Consider the following 25512-nt stretch of genomic DNA (forward strand, 5'->3'; position numbering starts at 1 on the left):
ATTTATTCCGATGGATAGTAAAAAATTTCCGTAAAATCGAATTAATAATCTCAGGAATAATCAATAAAATTAACTAAATTATTATTTTTAAATAATAGATATATTATAATAATTATGAAATCATATATAACGATTATAACATGATTTTAAGTAAGCCAATAATATTTTAACAATTACAATTTTATAGCGACGAAAGTTATACACTACAGATGGAGTGAGACATTCTTTTCATTAAAAAAAAATTCAAAATAGAAGGTCATGATTCCAAAAAATAGAGGACTTAACTGTTGCCCTTACTAAATTTATCCCCATATTTATTTTAAACTATTTAAATAAGCTTTCTTTGTTTGCAGTTTTAACTTTAAACAATATTTTGGCCACATGTCACTGCTAACTTATTTTAATGTTTCATCAGATAATAACATGGCTAATATTTCAATAATATTCCGTTCAATTTGCCCATCCAAAATCATATTCAATTTCTCAATAAAATTATCCTATCAAAACTGACGATATTTAAAAAAAAAAGTTACATTTTTGAGCATTGACATCAATATATTTTGGGGAGGCATCTTGCTCTGGAGATGATTCTTGAAGACATCATGAACAAATTTTTCCAAAGCAATTTTTATTAACTCCATTTGATGCTTGAACACCATTTGATCCGGTTTTCATCTGCAATAAGGGAGGGGAAAAAAAGTTAGAATACTCGAAGAATATCATTAGAGTACTAATATACGAGTTTAATGGCGTCAGTCGAGCAAATTTAATCTGTGGAATAAATCAAGAGAAAAACTGGTGGAAGCAAGATAAATCTAACTGAGAAACTTAATTCTGAGGATTTTGATCAAAACGAACAGAATGAATGGCCCCAGCTTTTAAACCATAGACTACTATCCTTGTACAGTTGCTATTGATTCAGCTTGAGACCCAATTCTTATCACTCTCTAGTTGGAGCCAATCCATTACTAAAGAAGCTTAGAGTGATCAGAATTTAGATGTTCTATAGAGTAGGCATTTGCATAGATAACTGGCTATTAGTTTGGAGAACAAAGAGGCAAATTATTTTCATTAGATTGCATTGCTTAGTCGTATACTTACAGTCTCAAACCTCAAACACTTTGGGCATAAAAGTTTATCAGGATCCTGATTGCACAACTATTCAGTAAGCAAACCTCACGAGTTAAGCTTCTTAGTCCATTTCATGAACAGTCGCTGAATCATTTGTTACACTCTCTGCTAGGTACAGGTATAGTTTCTGAAGAGGCTATGAAACCCACAGCCTAAAGTGAGTCAAAGATGGTAGTCATCTTCTTGTTGGTCCCATTAGATTGCTGATTCCTCTGAAGTCCAAGTTTGTTTGCTTATGTAGCTCCCACGCTGCTATACAAGGCCATGACCAAAAAGATAATTCCAACGTGTATAAACATAAATCCTTTTGGCACACTCGTAATCAAATGTGATAAATAGAGTCATTTCCTCTTTTTCATGCTAATAACTAACCAGAAACACAAGTTTGTATGATGAAAAATAAATAATCAGGCATAGAATTTTGAAGGTCTATTTTGTTGGAAGTCTAGAAACTCACACTTTGTTTGTTGTTTTTGTAGTTGTAAACTGGCTGCTTTAAATACCATTTCATGTTTCCATTCCTTGTGTTCTCACTTAACACCAGCAGCAGCTTCATTCTTGAATAAAAATAGTACAGGAGAAACCGGTCTAAGGTGTCCGAAGAATGAAGGATAACCTGTATGAGTTGTCTTCACCGCATCAGAAACCTGAGAAGAAAGAAACAGGAAGATAAATATATTTGCTAGTTTAATGTAACAGCTATATCTACTACCACAACTACCAATTACAGACATCATTATATACAGAGTATTTTATCAACTGTAATCAAGGATCAGCAAGAAACATGAGGGATAACAAGAAAGACTGCAGGCAAAAAAATGATACCTGTACTTGGTATCTTGTGGGAAGTGATCACAAGGAGACTGGAATTCACCAATAATCCCTGCAAGAACAAAATCCATCCTGGAAATGGTGGAATCTGTTGGTATCTCTTAAAATGATTGTGCGCCCTGTGATTTTCGCTATCAACTTGATTGCTGAATGGCAATCCCCACATACCCGGAGGTTCTTCATAACACGGATTGGCAATCCTTCTGGAATCTTCAGTATTCCAAATGCCACTGCCAGCCTCTCACTGTGGTACCTTAAGTTATGAGCTTTTTCCTCTTCGTCAACATCATGGAGGGCGAAAGCACCATCTGGGGAGTACCCTGCCGTTTTCATCTCTGCGTCTAAATGCTCCAACTTGTTCATTATAGCAGCATACTCAGGATCTGCTGAAACATCACCTGAAGTGAACATATGCATTTTCTTGTTGAACTCTATCCAGCTACAACCGGGGGACTTGCTCACATTCCTTGAGCTCATCACCTTCCTCAAGTCTGCAACATCTTCCCATCTCCCACTTGAAGCATAAATGTTGGATAGCAAAACATAGTGACCGGCATTACCAGGCTCTAAATGTACAAGCTTCTTGGCAGCAACCTCAGCAATTTCTGCATTCCTGTGCGTCCGACATGCACCTAAAAGAGCACCCCAGACAACAGCATCAGCTTCCATCGGCATCTCCTTGATCAGATTCACTGCTTCAATGACACGTCCTGATCGACCAAGCAGATCAATCATGCATGAATAATGCTCAATTCTTAGTTCCACTAAATGCTCAGAACTCATGGACTGGAAAATTTCTTGCCCTTCTTTAACCTTTCCTGCATAACTACAAGCCAACAGGACCCCTATGTACGTTATCTCATCTGGCACCATGCCCACAACTCTCATATCATCAAATACACTCAAAGCTTTCTCCCCTAGACCATGTTGGGCATATGCAGTGATCATGGAATTCCACATGACAACATCCTTTCTGTCAAAGTTATCAAATACTATCTTGGCTTTGTCAAGCTCACCACATTTCACATACATGGTTAGTAAAGCCGAGACAATGAAGACATCTTCACTAAAATGAGACCTCACTAACGCCGCATGAACCTCCCTTCCCAAGTTAAGAATTGCTAGGCTGGAACAAACAACGAGTACACTAACAATCGAAGCAAAATTTGGTCGAATCCCATTCATTTGCATGCAACGGAAGTAGGCAAGAGCTTCCACTTGGAGTCCATTTTGTTCGAATATCTTGACAATGGCACTCCATGCCCCATCATCACGCTCTACCATCTCATCAAAAACCTTTTTTGCTTCCCTCACCATCCCATGCTGCCCAAACCCAAGAATCATAGCATTGCAGGCGACCACTGATTTCTCTGGCATCACTTGAAAAAGTGTGGCTGCCTCTTTAACACGGTTAGACTGAGCATATCCAGTGATTATTGCTGTCCAAGTGACGTCATTCCTCTCAGGCATTACTTCGAACAGCTTCCGAGCGAGATCGAGCTGAAGGTTCTGGGCATACCCAGAGATCATGGCTGTCCAGGATATGACATTCCTCTTTGGCATGTTGTCGAACAGCTCCCTGGCGTCAGTGGTGCGACCAACCGTGCAATAACCTGATATCATTGCCGTCCAGGCGACGACGTCCTTCTCTGGCATCTGGTCAAAGAGCCTCCTAGCGTCGTCGATACGGTCGTCCTGAATGAGACCGCCAAGCATGACGGTCCAAGACACGACACTGCGTTCGGGCATGCAGAGAAAGAGCTCCTCCGCCTCAGCGACCCGCCCGTGCTGGATGTAACCGCGAACCATGGTGGTCCACGAGACAACGTTGGGGTGGGGGATGGAGTCGAAGAAGGCGCGAGCCTTCGGGAGGCATCCGCGAGAACGGAGAATACCGGAGAGCATAGCGTTGTACGAGCTGGTGTCCCGCAGGGGCATTCGGTCGAACAGGTGGCGTGCAAGGAGCGGCTGGTGGTTGAGGAAGTAGGAAGCGATGAGGGAATTGAAGGAAACAACGTCGCGCTCCGGCATAGCGTGGAAGACTTTCTCAGCCTCCTCGATGCGCCCGAGGCGGCCATAGCGGTGGATGAGGGAGTTAGAACGAAGGATCGCCGGAGTGGCGGTGGCGCGGAGGCGCAGCGGCGGGAACCGCATGAGTACCGCGTAGAATATGAAATTTTCATTCGCAGTTGTAAAATTATATCAAAAAATACAAACTGTTTCTTAACCTAAAGTTTTAAATTAGAAATATGAGAACTTTAAAATTACAACAAGGTATTACATTAAAAATCTATTTTCACTTGGAGTTGTAAACAAGTCAAGTTGAGTCGAACTTTGAGGTGTTCAAACTTATTTGATAAAGTAATCAAGCCGAGCCGAACCGAGTTTAAAATGAACCAAGCTTTTGAATGAGTGTTCAAACTTAGCTTGGTTTATTTTTTATGAGTTTGAGCTTGTTTGAAGCTTGACTTGAGCTTGGTTTGTTTAGATGTTATCAAGCTCTCAATTCAAGCTTACCTTGAGCTTGGTTTAAGCTTGGCTTGAGCTTGGTTCGAGCTTGATTCGTTTAGATTTTCTCAAGCTCTCAATTCAAGCTTGTTTGATTGTTTAGAACTTTTAGTTGTTTGATTTGGTATTGAGCTTGATAATTTAAATTTATTTATTTATTTTATTATTTATTTAACATATTAAAAAGAGTTTTATTAATAAATATGGTTCGTAAATATTGTTCACGAACGTTAACGAGTTGAGCACATATATGTTCAAGCTTGTTTGTTTAGCTTAACGAGCTGTTCAAACTTATTTGTTTAATTAATCTTATGTATATTGAACGAACATAAACAAGTTCTTATCAAGCCGAACACCAAATTTATTCACGAATGCTTGATTTATTTACAACCCTATTTTCACTTATTTGTTTTAACGAATCAATCACTGAAATGCCATGTTTTAAATTAATCAGTAGATTAAATTTGATAAAATGAAAGGACGGAATTAACCTGGTAATGATGGAGCCGTAAAATATCTTCTTAATTTTTTTAATATAAGAATAAGTTTTAATTTTGATAAATTAATAAATAATTTTTTTTAATGAACAGTTGATCTAAAAATATTGGATAATTCATGGTTGAATGGTTAACTAAAAAAATAAACAGAACTAACTTCCCATGTGTCTAGAACAGATGATGCACCCTCACGGATTTCATTTTCTCAAGGAATAAGTTTTTTCACCTAAAGACCGCTTAGTATCGTGATTTACTTCTCTTCCGCAAGGAGACAAGCGCTATCACCTTTGCATCACATAGAAACAGATGATGCATTCACTCAACCAACCATAGTCATAATGATATCATTAAAGAGTCTCAAGTGGGCATTGAAAGCAAAGCGATCCCAGCACATGAGGCAACTGTTTAACCCCTACAGAGCAGATGTGTGTTTGTGCAGGACCAGCAAGCAGAGGTGGGCACCTCAGGAATTCAATTCAAAGGCATTATGATTGCAAAATCTGTGTTGAGCAGGTGGTTCTGTGGTAGACAAGTGTTAGTGGTTAGCCTAAAGTGTGTAGGAAGCCGCCCACACATCCAATCACAGCTGTGGCGCTGTGAGGTTCATGCTTGCTTGTTCGCTCCTGGCCCATTTGCCCACCATCATCTCTTCTTCCATTCATGTCTGGTGTTCATTAATCACCTACAATTTGTCATCATGTTCTAACTTTAGCATATATCTTCAAAAGCCCGGGCTTTGGTGCCGTAGTAGAGTATCTATATAGTCTCTCAAACATTCATAATTCGATTGCCAATTACTACCCACCGTAAGATATTTTCTTGGAATTACAAAGCTAGAATGTTAGGCTATTGGGTATGAAAATTTTTTTGTTAGACTAGATCGATCATTTTCAAAATTAAGCAATCCAAAGAGTTGAATATCTAATGCTTGCTAAAAAACAAAGCGTATATCTTAATAGTAGTTATCAAATATAATTATTATAATAACTATGGATTGTAGCCCGTCACAAATAAGAGTAATTTTGAAAAGTAGTATGAGTAGAGTTGAGATAGAAAGTTATTTTAATAATAAATGAAAAAAAAAACTGATAATGAACGTCCACTTTTGCCCTATCTCTTTTGTTTTGTTTGTAGGCATACAATTCCTAGCTCATTTCCATGATACGAACAGAGACCTTGTATAAATGATCTGTCAGAGCCACAGAGGATGTCATCTGTTAAGAGTTCTTCTGCTTAAATTTTAATGTTGACTAAAATTATTATAATATATCCTTGAAGCAAAGCATGTGAGCGAGTTGATGAGCATTGTTGTCCTCATGCATGCGCAAACCAATGTCGATTTTGGCCAGATTCATTTCAAGTGCGAATTAGAACTTGTATAGTTTCTTTGCTTCTTTCCATTAATTTTCTTAGCACATTAGCATGCAAACAAAAGGATTGAAAAGATTCATAATCTTTTATACATCTCCATGGGTCAAGGAAGAATGATATACTCTGCACACACAGAACATACTTAATTAACAAGTCAAACGAAGCAAGCTGATGCCTGCAATTACAAGACACATTTCCACTGATTACAATAAGCACGCATAAGCAATTACACGAGTGTTGGAGATCAACTTTATTCTCATGAAAACAAATGAAATACACATGGAAGTGCAGCTCAGGAGGGATAGAGAAAAGAGGTGGGCAAGAGGAGGGCGAGAAGGGAGAAATATAGTTCGCATTGACTCACTCATGGGGGAGAGTGAGGCAAGAGAGATAAATGGAGAATTGGGTCTTACAAGGTCAAGAAAAGGTCTTACAAGGTCAAGAACAATCAACTCAAAAAAATTGGAAAACAAAAAAAAAAAAGGACAAAGGTGAAGAGGGATGAGAGAAGCTCAGCTGAGATAACGCCAATGCAAAGCTAGCGAGAAGCACTTGGTAGAGCAAACACAGGGAAAGAGAAGAGGGCATGAGCATGAAAGACAAGCATCCTTTGACCATTGCTCCAGCTTCTTGCCATGTTGGTGATAGCAAACAAAGCTATGGGTACTGCATGCACCTTTACAGGTGTGGAAGACGGCGGCACCTACACAAAGAACAAGCGTTAACAATAAGAAGGGCAAGAAGAAGCTTGCTTTCTACTTTTCAGTTAAGCTCTTACTGATAAATAGCTAAAGAACAGATTGCGAGCTGCAGTTTTTTCCATGCTTCAACTCAGAGAGACCTGAATTAAAGAAGAATCACAAGGAGAAATCTTTGCGCAAATTGAAACTAAAAAAAACAACTGAGTGGAGATGCAAAGGGATACAGGACTCACATAGGAAGGCAGGTTTATGGTATTAAAAAGGATGAGGAGATAAGGCAGCAACAAAGAGCAGAGAAGAGCTTTCTGCCTTTTGAGCAATGACTCACATGGAGGAGTTTTGGCATGAATGTTAGGGCTAGAGTTAGGTGTGGATTTGTAGGCTGCCCGGGGTTAGTCTAGTTTAGATAATTAAGATTTCATATCAAGAAACTATCAAAAATAAAATAACATATTTTTCCTATTCTCTGCCACACGTGTGAGGGAGGGTTCATGGAAACTGGTTCGTGTGAGAGGCGAGCTGTGCTGCATGCGTCCCTTTCTGGCTATTCAAACACATCTCGTCTTGGTAAAACATACAATGCAGTGCTGATGTTGAAACATGAACACTGAGGAAGTTTTATGCATGCACTCTCAATTCTCAATATAATTTCTCATTGAGGTAGTAAATTTGATACTAAATGCATGGGGACTGCTAGCTGAGGCTGATTGGTTTGGCTTGGTTTAAAATCTCTTGGCAATTAATTGCTGCTTCAAACTTAAATCAGTTTACTTGGGAAACATGTAGGTCCTATTGCATGATTATACAAAGCTTAAAGCGCCTGCTCTCTTTCTTTGACCACATAATTTAAACAAAGACCAAAAGACCATGCCAAGCACAAGGTGTCGCGGTTGGTGTGCACCCATAAACAAGAACAGCAACTTAAATTCATCTTATCTGATCTACACAGTCTTTGAGAAGAGAAGACCGACTTGTTTATGACAGGGGGGCTTGCAACTCCCATGGTGTGCACTAGCTAGCTAGATGTTATTAATTTTGGTGCAGAATCAATATTCGTGATTTTTTTTTCTGATCATTCCATTTGCATTCAGAGATTAACCACTGAAAACTTGAAACTTTCCAAATGCATGCAGAAACTGGCGTGATGTTTTATTTACTCTGAGCATTTACTGCAAGCCACCACCCAATGAGCCGTCCATTAAAGCTTACACCGCCAAAGGCAAGCAAACAGCAAAACTGCAAAAGCAAGCCCTCGCAGCCTCGCTCGAGCCATATCATGCATGGCACGGCCTCAGACAAGTTTAATTAGGTGGTCCGTGCAAGCATTCATGCAAATTTTGGTCTAGTTTTCTCTCCTCCCGAAGATTCTACAAAGGCTTTTGTATGTTTCTATTCTAAAGAAATGGCAGTTTGCTGTAATCACGTGAAGGTCGATATCCTCATGCAGGGGCTGAAGGGGACCTTTCATGAGAATTAGGACCAAACTCCTTCAATGTCCCCTGCTCCTCTTCCTGTACTCTTAGCACGTATAATTAACGCACCCTCCGATTCACTGTAAATTTAAGGCCTTGACTCAGTGGTAGATTCACTGGATTTAATGGGGTGTTCTGCTACCTCTCTGTTTATTTTTACTCCTCCAGTACCTGATTTCTGAATCAGCAATATTGAGACTGTCCATTGGAGCTCGACTTGTTGATGGAGTTGTTCGATGGGTTGCTATTTTGCCTGAAAAATGGGCAGATGGTTAAGAGTTTTTGCATGTCTGGTGATGGGAAGAACAGACATTGCTGGCAGGGATAATGATATCTGAGAATGCCTTTTAGCTGTACCTGCAGTCTGCAGGCCGATTTTGTTTCAGAGGACTGCGAGGAAGTATCTCTCATGCATTCTTTAATTCGATATTGTAACATTGAGTGAGTGAGTCAGTGAGTGAGTGAGGAGGGAAGGTGCTCTACATGATAAATTTTGAATCATTGCATGCATAATATATACCTTGTTGATGCATAGTGAAGGAACAACAACATTAGCCTACTACCTTAACAAATCAAACTAACATACAAGTGGAAGTGATATATTGGGAAGGAATCCTTGTTCCTTTGTCTTCTAATTTTGCCTACTTCTCCTTGTAGGCTAAATCGTATGGGCTTCACACGTGGATCGGATCACCCCTCACATATAGGGAGACCCAACACAACAAATTGCAATATTTTTCCTTTTTCTTTTATTGAAATATAAGGATAGAGGTGGTAGTTGTAGTAAAATTTTAAAAATACAATAATAATAACAATCAAGTCTTATCCCACTAGATGAGATCAGTTATATAGATCCTTTTACGTCATCGAGCTCTATCTCCTATTATCTCATATCTATCCTTAAATAAATTTTATCTTGTTATATTATTACTAACTAAGTCTTTTTTGATCTTTCTCTTTCTCGTTGATTTATGTGTTTGTCATAGTTTCACATCGTCTAACTGGAGTATTTATTAGTTATCTAAGTGTATACGCATATCATCTTAAATGTGTCTCTCGGAGTTTTTGCTCAATAGATACAACTCTTACTTTCTCTCTAATATTCTCATTTCTTATTTTATCCATCGATCATTGTATGCCCACATATTCATCTTAACATCCTTATTTCTGCAGCTCTTATCTTTTGCTCTTATGCTTGAGTCATAATTCAACATTTAGCTCCATATAACATAGCAGGTCTAATCGCGATTTTGTAGAACTTTCCTTTAAATTTTAGAGGTACTATACAATCACGTAAAATACTCGATGCTCTCCTCCATTTCAACCATCTTGCTTATATTCTATGTACAATATCTCTCTCAATTCCTCCATCATTTTACAAAAATGATCTTAAATATTTAAAACTCTTGTTTCCGGACAACTCATCATCTCCTAACTTAATAATTGTCTCATTACGTCTAATATTGCTAAACTTAAATTCCATATATTATGTCTTTATTCTACTAAGCCTAAAACTTTTCCCTTCTAGTGTTTCCCATCAAGATTCTAGTTTAGCATTTACTCCTTCAAGTGTCTCATCTATCAAAACAATATCATCTGCAAACAACATGCACCATGGTACTATCTGAATGTGTAAAAGTGAGTGTTGGACCCCGTGGGTGTTTTGATGTGATCAACCAAGTTGGTTAGGTCCTACTTTGTATTTGATCCCTGTGTCTAAGTGTGCAGGAGCTTAGGAGCGCAGGAAGTCGAGCGGAAGATGCAGCTAGCGAGAATGACGACACGGGAAGGGAGTCGACGGGCTCGGTGCGTCCGAAGGACGAGAGAGCTGCGGAAGAGTACACCGGTGGACGAGAAGAACGTGCGTGGCGTTCGAGGGACGTTAAGCTAGGGAGGAGGCTGCTCGAGGAGAAGGCCGGGAATTGGGTTCGGGTGAACCCTATTCCGGTTGGCCGTAATCACCCAAAAGAACGGAGCTTCGAAAGTCAAAGCGAAGGAAACAACGAGCTGGAATTCAAGCTCACGGCGCCTTGAACAAAGCATGGAGGCGCCTTCATGGGCTCGTTGAAGGCGCCTTCATGACTCATTGAAGGCGCCTTGAGCTGGTCAAATTGACCGTTTGCGTTTTGGATAAAATTTTATCTGCCTACTCGATGGAGGCGCCTTGGACCTCTGTTGGAGACGCCTTGGACATCCGAGATAGTGGACCTAGGAATTATTCAACAACTCAGTATTCAACTCTGCAATTAATTCCTAACAGCTTGTGAGCTTTCTCAGTGTGTAAAAAGACTTATCCGCCTACAGTAAAGGAGACTTTCTTAGTGCGCGCTTTTCATCGCCTTGGATTAACAACCTTCTTGGTTGTAACCAGGTTAACTCCCGAGTCTCTGGTTTAGTTCTATTTCCTCTTGTTTTATTTTTATTATAAGTTGCTTTTATTTTGAGTTGAAAAATCCGAGGAGAGTATACTTTATCTTTTTCAGGCAATTCATCCCCCTCTTTGCTGCCTCCGCTGCACCTACAGTGAGTTCATCCATAATTAGTATAAAAAGATAGGGATTTAGAGTTGATCCTTGATGTAACTCTATCTTTATTGAAAATGTTTCAATTACTCCGTCAGAAGTCTTTACTTTGGTCGTTACATCCTCGTGCATATCCTTAATTAGTTTAATATATGTTACGCTAATACCTCTCTCTTCAAGAATTCTCCATATAATTTTTCTTGTAACTCTATCATAAGCTTTTTCTAAATCAACGAATATCATATATAGATCTTGTTTTTGCTCTCTATATTTTTTTAATTAATTGTCTAAGAAGATGTATAACTTCTATTATCGACCTTCCAAGCATGAACCCAAATTAATTTTTGGTCATCGAGGTCTCCTTCCTTAATTTTTTTTGTATTACTTTTTTTTTCAAATTTTTATGGTATGACTCATTAGTTTAATACCCCTATAGTCTGTACAATTTTGTATGTCTCTCTTGTTCTTATATAAGGAAACAAGAGTACTTATCCTCCATTGATTAAACATTTTTTTCGTTTTCAATATCATGCTAAATAATTTTGTAAGTCATTCAATACCTTGTTTCTCTAGGCACTTCTATACCTCTATCGGAATACCATATGGTCCAACGACTTTTCCATTAGCATCCATTTAAAGCTTGTTCTACTTCTAAAGTTTGAATTTTACGATAAAAAATTAAATTTCCATGCTCATTTGACTTACTTAAATTACCTAAGTTAAGTTGGTCACCTAAACCTTCATTAAAAAGTTGATAAAAATATCTTTTCCACTGATCTTTTATTTCTCCATCTTTTACTAGTACCCTATTATATTCATCTTTAATACATTTTACTTGAATAAGATCTATTGTCTTTTTTTTTTCTATCACTTTAGCTATTATATAATTGTCTCTTTCCCCTTCTTTTATATCTAATTTTTGTTATAATCATTTAAAGTTTCATTTTTTGCTTCATTCACTATTTTCTTAACTTTTTTCTTGACTATTGTATATTTTTTAAAGTTTTTTTCATTCTTACAAATATATAATTCCTTATAAGCTATTCATTTTTCCTCCACTTTCTCTTGTACTTTCTCATTCGATCACCAAGATTCTTTATTTAGTTGTGCATGTCCCTTTGACTCATCGAGTACACTCTTAGCCACTATTTTCAACTTTGATATCATTGTTAGAGTGTATACTAAAAGTCTAGCTTTTGGTATAAACATTTATCTAGAAATAAGAATCACATTGGTCAAATAACTACATTTATGATAAAAGTAGTTGTTCAATTAATTTATATTGTAGATAACATGGTGTGTGGTGTCACACACAGAAGATCATGTTATCAGTACCTTATAAATTATAAACAGTAGCTCACGACCAAAATGGAAAGGAACAAACCATTAGAAGGTCGTAGTGTAATTAGGTATCTGTTTATCTTGACTGTATAATTACACTAGTACACTTAGAGTGTATTGAGTAGGACCATTTGAGGTCGTTTCTTTTATACTGATTTTATAAAGAAACAAAGACCTCGGTTATTATGGAAGTATGTACTCTTAATCCTAATATAATAACAAGCACATATATTTGATATTTATTTCTTTAATTTATCAATGGGTGAGATTTAGTTCGATGAATCAATAAGCCCGATAAGTTGGGAAATGATATCACTTATAGTGTGTGTTGTTGATTATAGAAGGAAACTGTGTCCTAGTAATCTAGGTTGAGAATGTCCCCAAGAGGAGCTCATAAGGATTGTCATGTTAAACCCTGCAGGTGGACTTAGTCCGACATGACGATGAAGTTGAGTGGTACTACTCTTGGAGCTAGATATTAATTAAGTAAGTTGTCAGTAACTTACTTAATTAGTGGACATTTGTTATCTTAAACACAGGGAGACTAACACACTCATAATAAGAAGGAGCCCAAAATGTAATTTGGGATTGGTGCGGTAGTTCAATAATAGTTCTCTAGTGGAATGAATTATTATTGATAAAATTAAGTTGTGTGTTCGGGGCGAACACGGGATGCTTAATTTTATCGGGAGACCAAAACCAATTCCTCCTCTCGGTCCCTATCGTAGCCTCTAGTATATAGAGATTTATACCCACCGCATACCCACCTTCTTACCCATCCAAAGGGGCCGGCCAAGCTAGCTTGAAACCCAAGCTAGGGCCGGCCAAGACCAAGTGGATGAGTTAAGTTGGTGGCCGGCCAAAGCTTGGGTCCCAAGCTTAGGTGGCCACTAGAATATTAAAAAGGATTTTATTAAAATGATTTCTTATGTGGATATCATGTTTTAAAGAGAGTTTAAAATTAAAATTTCCTTTTATAGCTTTCTACAAAAGATTAAGAGAAGAGATTAATCTCTTTCCTTATTTGTAGTTTAAAAGGATGGTTTTAATTTTTGGTAAAAACTTTCCTTATTTGTAAATCATCTACATGTTTAAAAGAGAGTTTAAAATTTGAAATCTTTCCTTATTTGTTGATTAAAGGAGGATTTTAAATTTTAAGAAAACTTTCCTTTTTAAATCATGTTCATGATTTAAAGAAAGTTTAAAATTAAATATTCTCTTTTATAAGTTTCTACAAGAGATTAAGAAAAGATTTGATATCTTTCCTTATTTGTAGATTAAAAGAGATTTTAATTTTTAGAGATAACTTTCTTTTTATCCACATGTTTAAAAGAAAGATTTTAATTTATTAAATTTCCTTTTTATAAACCAATCATGAAGGGATAAAAATTATTGAGAAATTTTTATAAATTTCCGGAAGCAAATAAGGAAGTTTTAATTGATGTTTAAAATTTTATTTGCTTGGAAATTCTATGGTGTGGCCGGCCAAATAAATTGGAGAAGGAAAATTATTTTTGATTAAATAATTTTTTCCTTTTCATGGCAAAAGAATTAAGGAAGTTTTTATTAAATTTTCCTTATTTGCCAAGACCAAGGATTATAAAAGAGGGGGTAGAGGAGGCTTCAAGGCTAACGAATCTATTCTATTTTTCTCTCCCTCTTTTCTTCTTCTTGTGGCCGGCCCTAGCCTTTCTCCTTTCTTCTCTTTTGGTGGCCGAACCATACATCTCTTGGAGCTCTTGTTGGTGGCCGGATCTAGGAAGGAGAAGAAGAAGAGGAGGAAGCTTCATCTTGAAGATCCCTTGGAGTATTGGTGGTGATCAAGTTCTTCTTCCTTGGAGGTGGTTCTTCTTGTGGCCGAACCTTGCTTGGAGAAGAAGAAGGTGCATGGTGGTTCTCGTCTCGGAAGATCGTTGCCCACACAACGTCCGAGGTTAGAAGAGGAATACGGTAGAAGATCAAGAGGTTTTTCTAAAGGTATAACTAGTAATTTTTCTTTCCGCATCATACTAGTTATTTTTGGAAATAATACTAAATACAAGAGGCATACGATTCTAGTGTTTCGAATTTGTTTTCGATATAGTGTTCTTTTGTTTTTCTTTTCCTTGTGATTTGATTGTTCTTTTTGGTTAACCTAGAGTTATTTTAGGAAATTAAATATTAGCTTTCATAAAAGGTTTTGTCTAGTCGGTGGTGGTTGCTCCCATATCCAAGAAGGCCATGTGCCTCGCCACGTCAGTACTGGGAACCAATTATGGAAATTAATATTTAATGGAATTAATAACTTAAGGTGACTTGGGTCGAACGTGTTAAGTTCCGCAGGAGATCCAAGTCAAAACCTAAAAGAACAAATAGATTAAGTTTTGGATCAAACGTGTTAAGTTCCGCAGGCGATCCAAAATTTAATTTAAAAGAACACATGGTAGCTAGGAAAAGGTTCAGACCTTTGTACAAAATTTTTGTACAGTGGAACCTCTAGGTTTTCAGAGTAGCAACCAACAATTGGTATCAGAGCTAGGGTTTTGCCTCTGTGTATTTGGTATTAGTTTAATTATGCACATGTCATACATAATTTAGGCAGGTTAATAGTAGGATGTGCTAACTTTGTGGATGCAGGATCCAACTATTATGGCTTATAGTTATTATGTGTGTGATTGGACCCTTGGACATGTCAAGGGCATTTTATTGTGTGTGCATGATTGTATTATAAAATACGGCAGGCGTATTTAGTTTTATTAGGATTTTATTTTTGATCTAGATACATGTACATTCCTTTTATGGAATATAGGATCAAAATGTAAATTCTATTTATGTCATGGATCTAATCTTGCAAAGCGTGGAACCTTCGAAGGACCAGAGGCGCAAGAACTAGGAGCAAGATGGATGCGATGGCGGTGGCCAAATATGGCAGCAGCTTGGGATGACAACACACGGAGGACAACTAGAGATAAAAGCCATAATAGTTGAAAATTAGATTTTCTATTTATTGCTTTTATATTGTGCTGTGTGTGCATGTTGGTTTACATATTTAGTAGGCTAGCATAGTTAAAATTCCTCATTTATAAATAACTAAGTGGGAGAGGGATTTTTAAGTAAATCCCATGGTCTCCATTACTGGTTTGTAAGTGATGCAAACAAGCTTGCGCGTTGGCTCTGAGTGCCTTCCTCCATAACGGATGAGCTTGTTTATGGATCACTAGAACAGACTTCCATTTTTGGATGACTATAGGAAGTTAATTAAGAGCGTGTGATCTTCCCCAACGGAAGGGGCATAATCTTATTAATGGACTTAGTGTCAAGTAATGGTATACACTTAGACACATCTAATAGTATCCTCCCCATCGGAGTCACTGCTATTATTTGTGTGACCAAATGAAACCAACTATTAATTTGTCATAAAACTATGTTGACAAGATAATAAAATTAAAGGGTTAAAACCCCTCTTACAAATGATTGATTTTGTATACGTCCACACTAACGTGGCATACAAAATTAACGGTGTTTGAGATAATTTTATTTGTCATAAAGATACGTTGACAAGATAGTTAATGGGTAAAACCCTCCTTTTATAAATGTTGAATTTGTATACGTCCACACTAACGTGGCATGCAAAATTCACGGTGTTTGAGGTGTTGGTAAATTTAAATAATATTGTTTGAGGAATCAATGTTATTTTAAATTCAAAGAATTTTGACCAAATATTTGATCAAAGACAGATCAACTATTAATTTTATTCGTCATAAAGTAAAGTTGACGAGATAATAAAATTAATGAATAAAATCTCCTCTTCGATTTTGTATACACAAAATTCATGGAGATTTTAAGGAGTTGATCTTGACCAAATGTTTTTGTGATTCTTAGGATGTTTGTCAATCCCTAGTAGTCATACTATAGAAAAAGACTTAGTAGTCCCAATTGTAATGATTGGAAATAGGACTTGGACATTAAGGTAGACTGTCTTCTTAGAACTAAGAACAATTTAGGTGTATTTAATTCATTAGTTGAAACATGTCTAGTGGTGTTATCTACCAGAACCTGGAGTGTAGATACAAGATGTCATTAATCATGTCTGCAATTCATTGCAGGGTTCCAGGAAACCCGACAACTAAATGAAAGGTAAATCACCGTCCACATGGGCACTACTGTAATAGTGGTAGCTGTTGCAATGGGAGATGTTTATCCTTTGATAAGAATAAAATATGGATTTTAAGTAATTGTCTTTACGTACCAAGTTTAGAAAGAACACGATTTCAGTTTCTAAACTATTATAAATATTATGTCTATTTTGATAACAAAGTTGTTATCAAGAAAAATAGGAAAGTTATCTATTCCGGTATGATGGTTGACAATTTATAATCCAATAACTCCCACGATGCAACAAATGGAAATTAGTAACACATCTTCTAATTTTAAGAGAAAGCAACCTTCGGAAATGAACCAATTATATCTTTGGCATCTAAAGCTAGGTTATACTTGAGTAGGATTCATTGGTAGCTGATGAACTTTTGGGTTCATTGGTAGTGGAAATCTTTCCAACCTACGAGTCTTATTTGGAAGGAAAATAACCAAGAAGCTTTTAAGTCCAAGGGGTATGGAGTCAAAGATATGTTGAAAACGGTTCATTCTGATTTATGTGATCCTATGACTATCCAGACAAGAGGTAGTATTGAATATTTTGTCCATTTAATAGACAACTATTCAAGATACAAATAAATTTACTTAATGTACCGCAAGACTAAGTACTTTGATTAGTTCAAAGAGTACAAGGCTGATGCGGAGAAACGTCAAAGTAAAAAGACACTACGGTGAGATCGTAGTGGCAAGTACCTCTTGGGAGAATTTAGGAGTCACTTATCAAAAGTAGGGATTCAATCCCAACTAACTACACCTGGTACACCCCTACAGAATGGTGTAGAAAAAGGAAGGTATAAAGCTCTTATAGAATAATTAGATCGATGATGAGTTATTACCAAATTTGTTTTAAGGATATACACTAGAAACAGAAGTGAACATAATACCTTCTAAAGTCAGAACTCTCTACTCCCATAGAATTTCAGAATGGGCGTAAGCCTAGTCTGAAGTATATTCGGATTTGGGTGGTCTAGCACATAAGAGACACTGATAAGTTGGGCAAGAGTTCACTTGTTTGTGAGTTATCCTAGAGAAACAAAAGTAGGTTTATAGTCTTAAAAAAATCAGAAGGTCATTATCAATGACCGATTTTTAGAATAGGACTATGTAATAAACCACATGCCCATAAGTAAATTTGTTCTTAAGGAAATAATAAAGGACATGTCTAATCTAGTACCAACTGTACAAGATGAAATATCACAAGAAACTGCAACACGTATCATAAAAGATACACAATTACAGATAGTGCCTCTTCGTAGTGGGAGGGTTGTCAAGCAACCTAAGAGATTCATGTTTTAGGAGAGTCTTTGGACTTGATCCCAAATGAACATGAGCCTGATCCCGGACATATGATGAAGCACACCAAGATAAAGATTCAGCATCTTGGCAAAGAGTAATGAATAACAGAATTAGAATATATATATTCTAATAAAATCTGGAAGCTTGTAGAACCACCAGATGGTGTAAAAGCCTTTGGGTGTAAAAAGGTCTATAATAGGAAAAGAGGGATAGGAAGGTAGAAACTTTCAAAGCAAGGCTTGATGAAAAGGAAACTTTTCACCGGTAGCCATGTTTAAGTCTATCCGATTCTTTTATCTATTTGGCAAGTGGATGTCAAGACAGTATTCCTTAATGGAAGTCTTGAAGATAGCATCCACATAAAGCAAACCAGAAGGGTTCATTATAAAGGGCTAAGAGCATCTTGTGTGAAAGCTCAATCAGTCTATGGACTGAGGCAAAGCTTCAAGGTCTTGGAACATCCAGTTTATCAAAGTAATCCAGACCTTTGGATTTATTGAATAAACGGATAAGTCTTGTGTATACAAATGGTGTGATGGAAACGTGGTGATGTTTCTTGTACTATACGTAGATAACAATTTTGGTAGTTGGAAACAATATCAAAATGTTGTCAGAAGTAAGGGTATGGTTGTCCAAATAATTCGATATAAAGGACTTGGGAGAATGTATATATTTTTGTGATCAAAGTAATAAGGGATCGCAAGAAAAATATATATAGATATATCCCGAGTTTAATATATCGAAAAAATCCTTACTCGTTTTTAGCATGCAAAACTCCTAGAAAGGTTTCTTACCTTTTAAGAATGGAGTGTTTTTATCTAAAGAGATGTCTTCGATAACATCAAAGGAGATTGAGGACATGTAGGTAGTTCTTTATGCTTCGGCAGTTAGACAACCTAATGTATGCTATGCACGAGATCAGAAATCTGTTTTGCCAAGGGCATAGTTAGCAGATATCAAAGTAACCCTAGACAAGGACATTGGACTGCAGTAAAGCATATAAGTACCTTAGAGGCACTAGAGATTATATGCTAGTTTACAAGGCAGTTATTTTGGTCCCTATGGGTTGCATGGATTTTAACTTCCAATCGGATAGGGACAATATTAAGTCAACCTCGGGGTTTTGTGTTTACTTTAGGAGGTAAAGTCATAACTATGGAAGAGTGATAAGCATAGGTGTTTATCTGGACTCCACCATAGAAGCTTAGTATATGGCAAGCCTCTAAGGTAGCCATAAAAGCTGAATGACTCAATAACCTCAAGATAGATTTAGAGATGATTTCTGGTTTGTCCAAAGATTATTACAATTTATTGTAATAATGTTGGTGCAGTAACAAACTCGAAGAAACCATAGGTCTATAAGGCAAGTAAACACAATAGAGCACACAATACGAGAAATCGTATAAACGAGGAGAAGTTGTTGCCGCCTAGATTGCATCAGATGATAACCTAAGGTCCTTAAGGCAAGAGTTTTTTGAAAGGCATGGGAATCAGATGTATGGCAGCAGATATGGCAGCTTAGTCTTTTAGTATAAGTGGGAGATTGTTAGAGTGTATACTAAAAGTCTAGCTTTTGGTATAAACATTTATCTAGAAATAAGAATCACATTGGTCAAATAACTACATTTATGATAAAAGTAGTTGTTCAATTAATTTATATTGTAGATAACATGGTGTGTGGTGTCACACACAGAAGATCATGTTATCAGTACCTTATAAATTATAAACAGTAGCTCACGACCAAAATGGAAAGGAACAAACCATTAGAAGGTCGTAGTGTAATTAGGTATCTGTTTATCTTGACTGTATAATTACACTAGTACACTTAGAGTGTATTGAGTAGGACCATTTGAGGTCGTTTCTTTTATACTGATTTTATAAAGAAACAAAGACCTCGGTTATTATGGAAGTATGTACTCTTAATCCTAATATAATAACAAGCACATATATTTGATATTTATTTCTTTAATTTATCAATGGGTGAGATTTAGTTCGATGAATCAATAAGCCCGATAAGTTGGGAAATGATATCACTTATAGTGTGTGTTGTTGATTATAGAAGGAAACTGTGTCCTAGTAATCTAGGTTGAGAATGTCCCCAAGAGGAGCTCATAAGGATTGTCATGTTAAACCCTGCAGGTGGACTTAGTCCGACATGACGATGAAGTTGAGTGGTACTACTCTTGGAGCTAGATATTAATTAAGTAAGTTGTCAGTAACTTACTTAATTAGTGGACATTTGTTATCTTAAACACAGGGAGACTAACACACTCATAATAAGAAGGAGCCCAAATGTAATTTGGGATTGGTGCGATAGTTCAATAATAGTTCTCTAGTGGAATGAATTATTATTGATAAAATTAAGTTGTGTGTTCGGCGAACACGGGATGCTTAATTTTATCGGAGACCAAAACCAATTCCTCCTCTCGGTCCCTATCGTAGCCTCTAGTATATAGAGATTTATACCCACCGATACCACCTTCTTACCCATCCAAAGGGGCGGCCAAGCTAGCTTGAAACCCAAGCTAGGGCCGCCAAGACCAAGTGGATGAGTTAAGTTGGTGGCCCAAAGCTTGGGTCCCAAGCTTAGGTGGCCGACTAGAATAAAAAGGATTTTTATTAAAATGATTTCTTATGTGGATATCATGTTTTAAAGAGAGTTTAAAAATTAAAATTTCCTTTTATAGCTTTCTACAAAGATTAAGAGAAGAGATTAATCTCTTTCCTTATTTGTAGTTTAAAAGGATGGTTTTAATTTTTGGTAAAACTTTCCTTATTTGTAAATCATCTACATGTTTAAAGAGAGTTTAAAATTTGAAATCTTTCCTTATTTGTTGATTAAAGGAGGATTTTAAATTTTAAGAAAACTTTCCTTTTAAATCATGTTCATGATTTAAAGAAAGTTTAAAATTAAATATTCTCTTTTATAAGTTTCTACAAGAGATTAAGAAAAGATTTGATATCTTTCCTTATTTGTAGATTAAAAGAGATTTTAATTTTAGAGATAACTTTCTTTTATCCACATGTTTAAAAGAAAGATTTTAATTTATTAAATTTCCTTTTATAAACCAATCATGAAGGGATAAAAATTATTGAGAAATTTTTATAAATTTCCGGAAGCAAATAAGGAAGTTTTAATTGATGTTTAAAATTTTATTTGCTTGGAAATTCTATGGTGTGGCCGGCCAAATAAATTGGAGAAGGAAAATTATTTTTGATTAAATAATTTTTTCCTTTTCATGGCAAAAGAATTAAGGAAGTTTTTATTAAATTTTCCTTATTTGCCAAGACCAAGGATTATAAAAGAGGGGGTAGAGGAGGCTTCAAGGCTAACGAATCTATTCTATTTTTCTCTCCCTCTTTTCTTCTTCTTGTGGCCGGCCCTAGCCTTTCTCCTTTCTTCTCTTTTGGTGGCCGAACCATACATCTCTTGGAGCTCTTGTTGGTGGCCGGATCTAGGAAGGAGAAGAAGAAGAGGAGGAAGCTTCATCTTGAAGATCCCTTGGAGTATTGGTGGTGATCAAGTTCTTCTTCCTTGGAGGTGGTTCTTCTTGTGGCCGAACCTTGCTTGGAGAAGAAGAAGGTGCATGGTGGTTCTCGTCTCGGAAGATCGTTGCCCACACAACGTCCGAGGTTAGAAGAGGAATACGGTAGAAGATCAAGAGGTTTTTCTAAAAGGTATAACTAGTAATTTTTCTTTCCGCATCATACTAGTTATTTTTGGAAATAATACTAAATACAAGAGGCATACGATTCTAGTGTTTCGAATTTGTTTTCGATATAGTGTTCTTTTGTTTTTCTTTTCCTTGTGATTTGATTGTTCTTTTTGGTTAACCTAAAGTTATTTTAGGAAATTAAATATTAGCTTTCCATAAAAGGTTTTGTCTAGTCGGTGGTGGTTGCTCCCATATCCAAGAAGGCCATGTGCCTCGCCACGTCAGTACTGGGAACCAATTATGGAAATTAATATTTAATGGAATTAATAACTTAAGGTGACTTAGGTCGAACGTGTTAAGTTCCGCAGGAGATCCAAGTCAAAACCTAAAAGAACAAATAGATTAAGTTTTGGATCAAACGTGTTAAGTTCCGCAGGCGATCCAAAATTTAATTTAAAAGAACACATGGTAGCTAGGAAAAGGTTCAGACCTTTGTACAAAATTTTTGTACAGTGGAACCTCTAGGTTTTCCGAGTAGCAACCAACAATTGGTATCAGAGCTAGGGTTTTGCCTCTGTGTATTTGGTATTAGTTTAATTATGCACATGTCATACATAATTTAGGCAGGTTAATAGTAGGATGTGCTAACTTTGTGGATGCAGGATCCAACTATTATGGCTTATAGTTATTATGTGTGTGATTGGACCCTGGACATGTCAAGGGCATTTTATTGTGTGTGCATGATTGTATTATAAAATACAGGGTGTATTTAGTTTTATTAGGATTTTATTTTTGATCTAGATACATGTACATTCCTTTTATGGAATATAGGATCAAAATGTAAAATTCTATTTATGTCATGGATCTAATCTTGCAAAGCGTGGAACCTTCTGAGGACCAGAGGCGCGGCGAACTAGGAGCAAGATGGATGCGACAGCTAGACCCGATAGCGGTGGCCAAATATGGCAGTGACTTGGGATGACAACACACGGAGGACAACTAGAGATAAAAGCCATAATAGTTGAAAATTAGATTTTCTATTTATTGCTTTTATATTGTCTGTGTGCATGTTGGTTTACATATTTAGTAGGCTAGCATAGTTAAAATTCCTCATTTATAAATAACTAAGTGGGAGAGGATTTTAAGTAAATCCCATGGTCTCCATTACTGGTTTGTAAGTGATGCAAACAAGCTCGCTCTTTTGTTTCTCGATGTGCCGTCCATGATCATGATCATCTCACAGACTTCCATTTTGGATGACCGAAGTTATTAAAGGCGTGTGATCTTCCCCAACGGAAGGGGCATAATCTTATTAATGGACTTAGTGTCAAGTAATGGTATACACTTAGACACATCTAATAGTATCCTCCCCATCGGACACTGCTATTATTTGTGTGACCAAATGAAACCAACTATTAATTTGTCATAAAACTATGTTGACAAGATAATAAAATTAAAGGGTTAAAACCCCTCTTACAAATGATTGATTTTGTATACGTCCACACTAACGTGGCATACAAAATTAACGGTGTTTGAGATAATTTTATTTGTCATAAAGATACGTTGACAAGATAGTTAATGGGTAAAACCCTCCTTTTACAAATGTTGAATTTGTATACGTCCACACTAACGTGGCATGCAAAATTCACGGTGTTTGAGGTGTTGGTAAATTTAAATAATATTGTTTGAGGAATCAATGTTATTTTAAATTCAAAGAATTTTGACCAAATATTTGATCAAAGACAGATCAACTATTAATTTTATTCATAAAGTAAAGTTGACGAGATAATAAAATTAATGAATAAAATCTCCTCTTCGATTTTGTATACACAAAATTCATGGAGATTTTAAGGAGTTGATCTTGACCAAATGTTTTGTGATTCTTAGGATGTTTGTCAATCCCTAGTAGTCATACTATAGAAAAGACTTAGTAGTCCCAATTGTAATGATTGGAAATAGGACTTGGACATTAAGGTAGACTGTCTTCTTAGAACTAAGAACAATTTAGGTGTATTTAATTCATTAGTTGAAACATGTCTAGTGGTGTTATCTACCAGAACCTGGAGTGTAGATACAAGATGTCATTAATCATGTCTGCAATTCATTGCAGGGTTCCAGGAAACCCGACAACTAAATGAAAGGTAAATCACCGTCCACATGGGCACTACTGTAATAGTGGTAACTGTTGCAGTGGGAGATGTTTATCCTTTGATAAGAATAAAATATGGATTTTAAGTAATTGTCTTTACGTACCAAGTTTAGAAAGAACCTGATTTCAGTTTCTAAACTATTATAAATATTATGTCTATTTTGATAACAAAGTTGTTATCAAGAAAAATAGGAAAGTTATCTATTCTGGTATGATGGTTGACAATTTATAATCCAATAAACTCCCACGATGCAACAAATGGAAATTAGTAACACATCTTCTAATTTTAAGAGAAAGCAACCTTCGGAAATGAACCAATTATATCTTTGGCATCTAAAGCTAGGTTATACTTGAGTAGGATTCATTGGTAGCTGATGAACTTTTGGGTTCATTGGTAGTGGAAATCTTTCCAACCTACGAGTCTTATTTGGAAGGAAAATAACCAAGAAGCTTTTAAGTCCAAGGGGTATGGAGTCAAAGATATGTTGAAAACGGTTCATTCTGATTTGTGTGATCCTATGACTATCCAGACAAGAGGTAGTATTGAATATTTTGTCCATTTAATAGACAACTATTCAAGATACAAATAAATTTACTTAATGTACCGCAAGACTAAGTACTTTGATTAGTTCAAAGAGTACAAGGCTGATGCGGAGAAACGTCAAAGTAAAAAGACACTACGGTGAGATCGTAGTGGCAAGTACCTCTTGGGAGAATTTAGGAGTCACTTATCAAAAGTAGGGATTCAATCCCAACTAACTACACCTGGTACACCCCTACAGAATGGTGTAGAAAAAGGAAGGTATAAAGCTCTTATAGAATAATTAGATCGATGATGAGTTATTACCAAATTTGTTTTAAGGATATACACTAGAAACAGAAGTGAACATAATACCTTCTAAAGTCAGAACTCTCTACTCCCATAGAATTTCAGAATGGGCGTAAGCCTAGTCTAAGTATATTCGGATTTGGGTGGTCTAGCACATAAGAGACACCGATAAGTTGGGCAAGAGTTCACTTGTTTGTGAGTTATCCTAGAGAAACAAAAGTAGGTTTATAGTCTTAAAAATCAGAAGGTCATTATCAATGACCGATTTTTAGAATAGGACTATGTAATAAACCACATGCCCATAAGTAAATTTGTTCTTAAGGAAATAATAAAGGACATGTCTAATCTAGTACCAACTGTACAAGATGAAATATCACAAGAAACTGCAACACGTATCATAAAAGATACACAATTACAGATAGTGCCTCTTCGTAGTGGGAGGGTTGTCAAGCAACCTAAGAGATTCATGTTTTAGGAGAGTCTTTGGACTTGATCCCAAATGAACATGAGCCTGATCCCGGACATATGATGAAGCACACCAAGATAAAGATTCAGCATCTTGGCAAAGAGTAATGAATAACAGAATTAGAATATATATATTCTAATAAAATCTGGAAGCTTGTAGAACCACCAGATGGTGTAAAAGCCTTTGGGTGTAAAAAGGTCTATAATAGGAAAAGAGGGATAGACAGGAAGGTAGAAACTTTCAAAAGCAAGGCTTGATGAAAAAGGAAACTTTTTCACTGGTAGCCATGTTTAAGTCTATCCAGATTCTTTTATCTATTTGGCAAGTGGATGTCAAGACAGTATTCCTTAATGGAAGTCTTGAAGATAGCATCCACATAAAGCAAACCAGAAGGGTTCATTATAAAGGGCTAAGAGCATCTTGTGTGAAAGCTCAATCAGTCTATGGACTGAGGCAAAGCTTCAAGGTCTTGGAACATCCAGTTTATCAAAGTAATCCAGACCTTTGGATTTATTGAATAAACGGATAAGTCTTGTGTATACAAATGGTGTGATGGAAACGTGGTGATGTTTCTTGTACTATACGTAGATAACGATTTTGGTAGTTGG

The 25512-nt window shown here is 36.4% G+C and overlaps 1 protein-coding gene and 1 long non-coding RNA gene across 3 annotated transcripts; both read right to left on the minus strand.

Moving 5' to 3' along the window:
* Window positions 1-635: 635 nt before the first annotated feature.
* LOC121989477 (pentatricopeptide repeat-containing protein At1g56690, mitochondrial-like) lies at window positions 636-4157 on the minus strand. Of its 2 annotated transcripts, XR_006114261.1 has the most exons (3): window positions 1957-4157; window positions 1589-1778; window positions 636-675 (listed from the first exon to the last, which is right to left on the minus strand). XR_006114261.1 is itself a non-coding variant. In XM_042543556.1 (2 exons), exon 1 carries the CDS (start codon window positions 4114-4116, stop codon window positions 2002-2004), a length of 2115 nt encoding a protein of 704 aa, XP_042399490.1. In that variant the 5' UTR covers window positions 4117-4157; the 3' UTR covers window positions 636-1778; window positions 1957-2001. The 2 variants fall into 2 exon arrangements, 1 of the variants encoding a protein (XP_042399490.1); XM_042543556.1 differs by having other exon boundaries at window positions 636-1778.
* A 2265-nt stretch (window positions 4158-6422) lies between these two features.
* LOC121990662 lies at window positions 6423-7419 on the minus strand. Its single transcript, XR_006114652.1, has 3 exons — window positions 7273-7419; window positions 7117-7179; window positions 6423-7041 (listed from the first exon to the last, which is right to left on the minus strand). It is a non-coding gene; the product is annotated as an uncharacterized LOC121990662 (long non-coding RNA).
* Window positions 7420-25512: the final 18093 nt, after the last annotated feature.

Source organism: Zingiber officinale, chromosome 6B (genome assembly GCF_018446385.1).
Source record: "Zingiber officinale cultivar Zhangliang chromosome 6B, Zo_v1.1, whole genome shotgun sequence".
Classification (NCBI taxonomy): domain Eukaryota; kingdom Viridiplantae; phylum Streptophyta; class Magnoliopsida; order Zingiberales; family Zingiberaceae; genus Zingiber; species Zingiber officinale.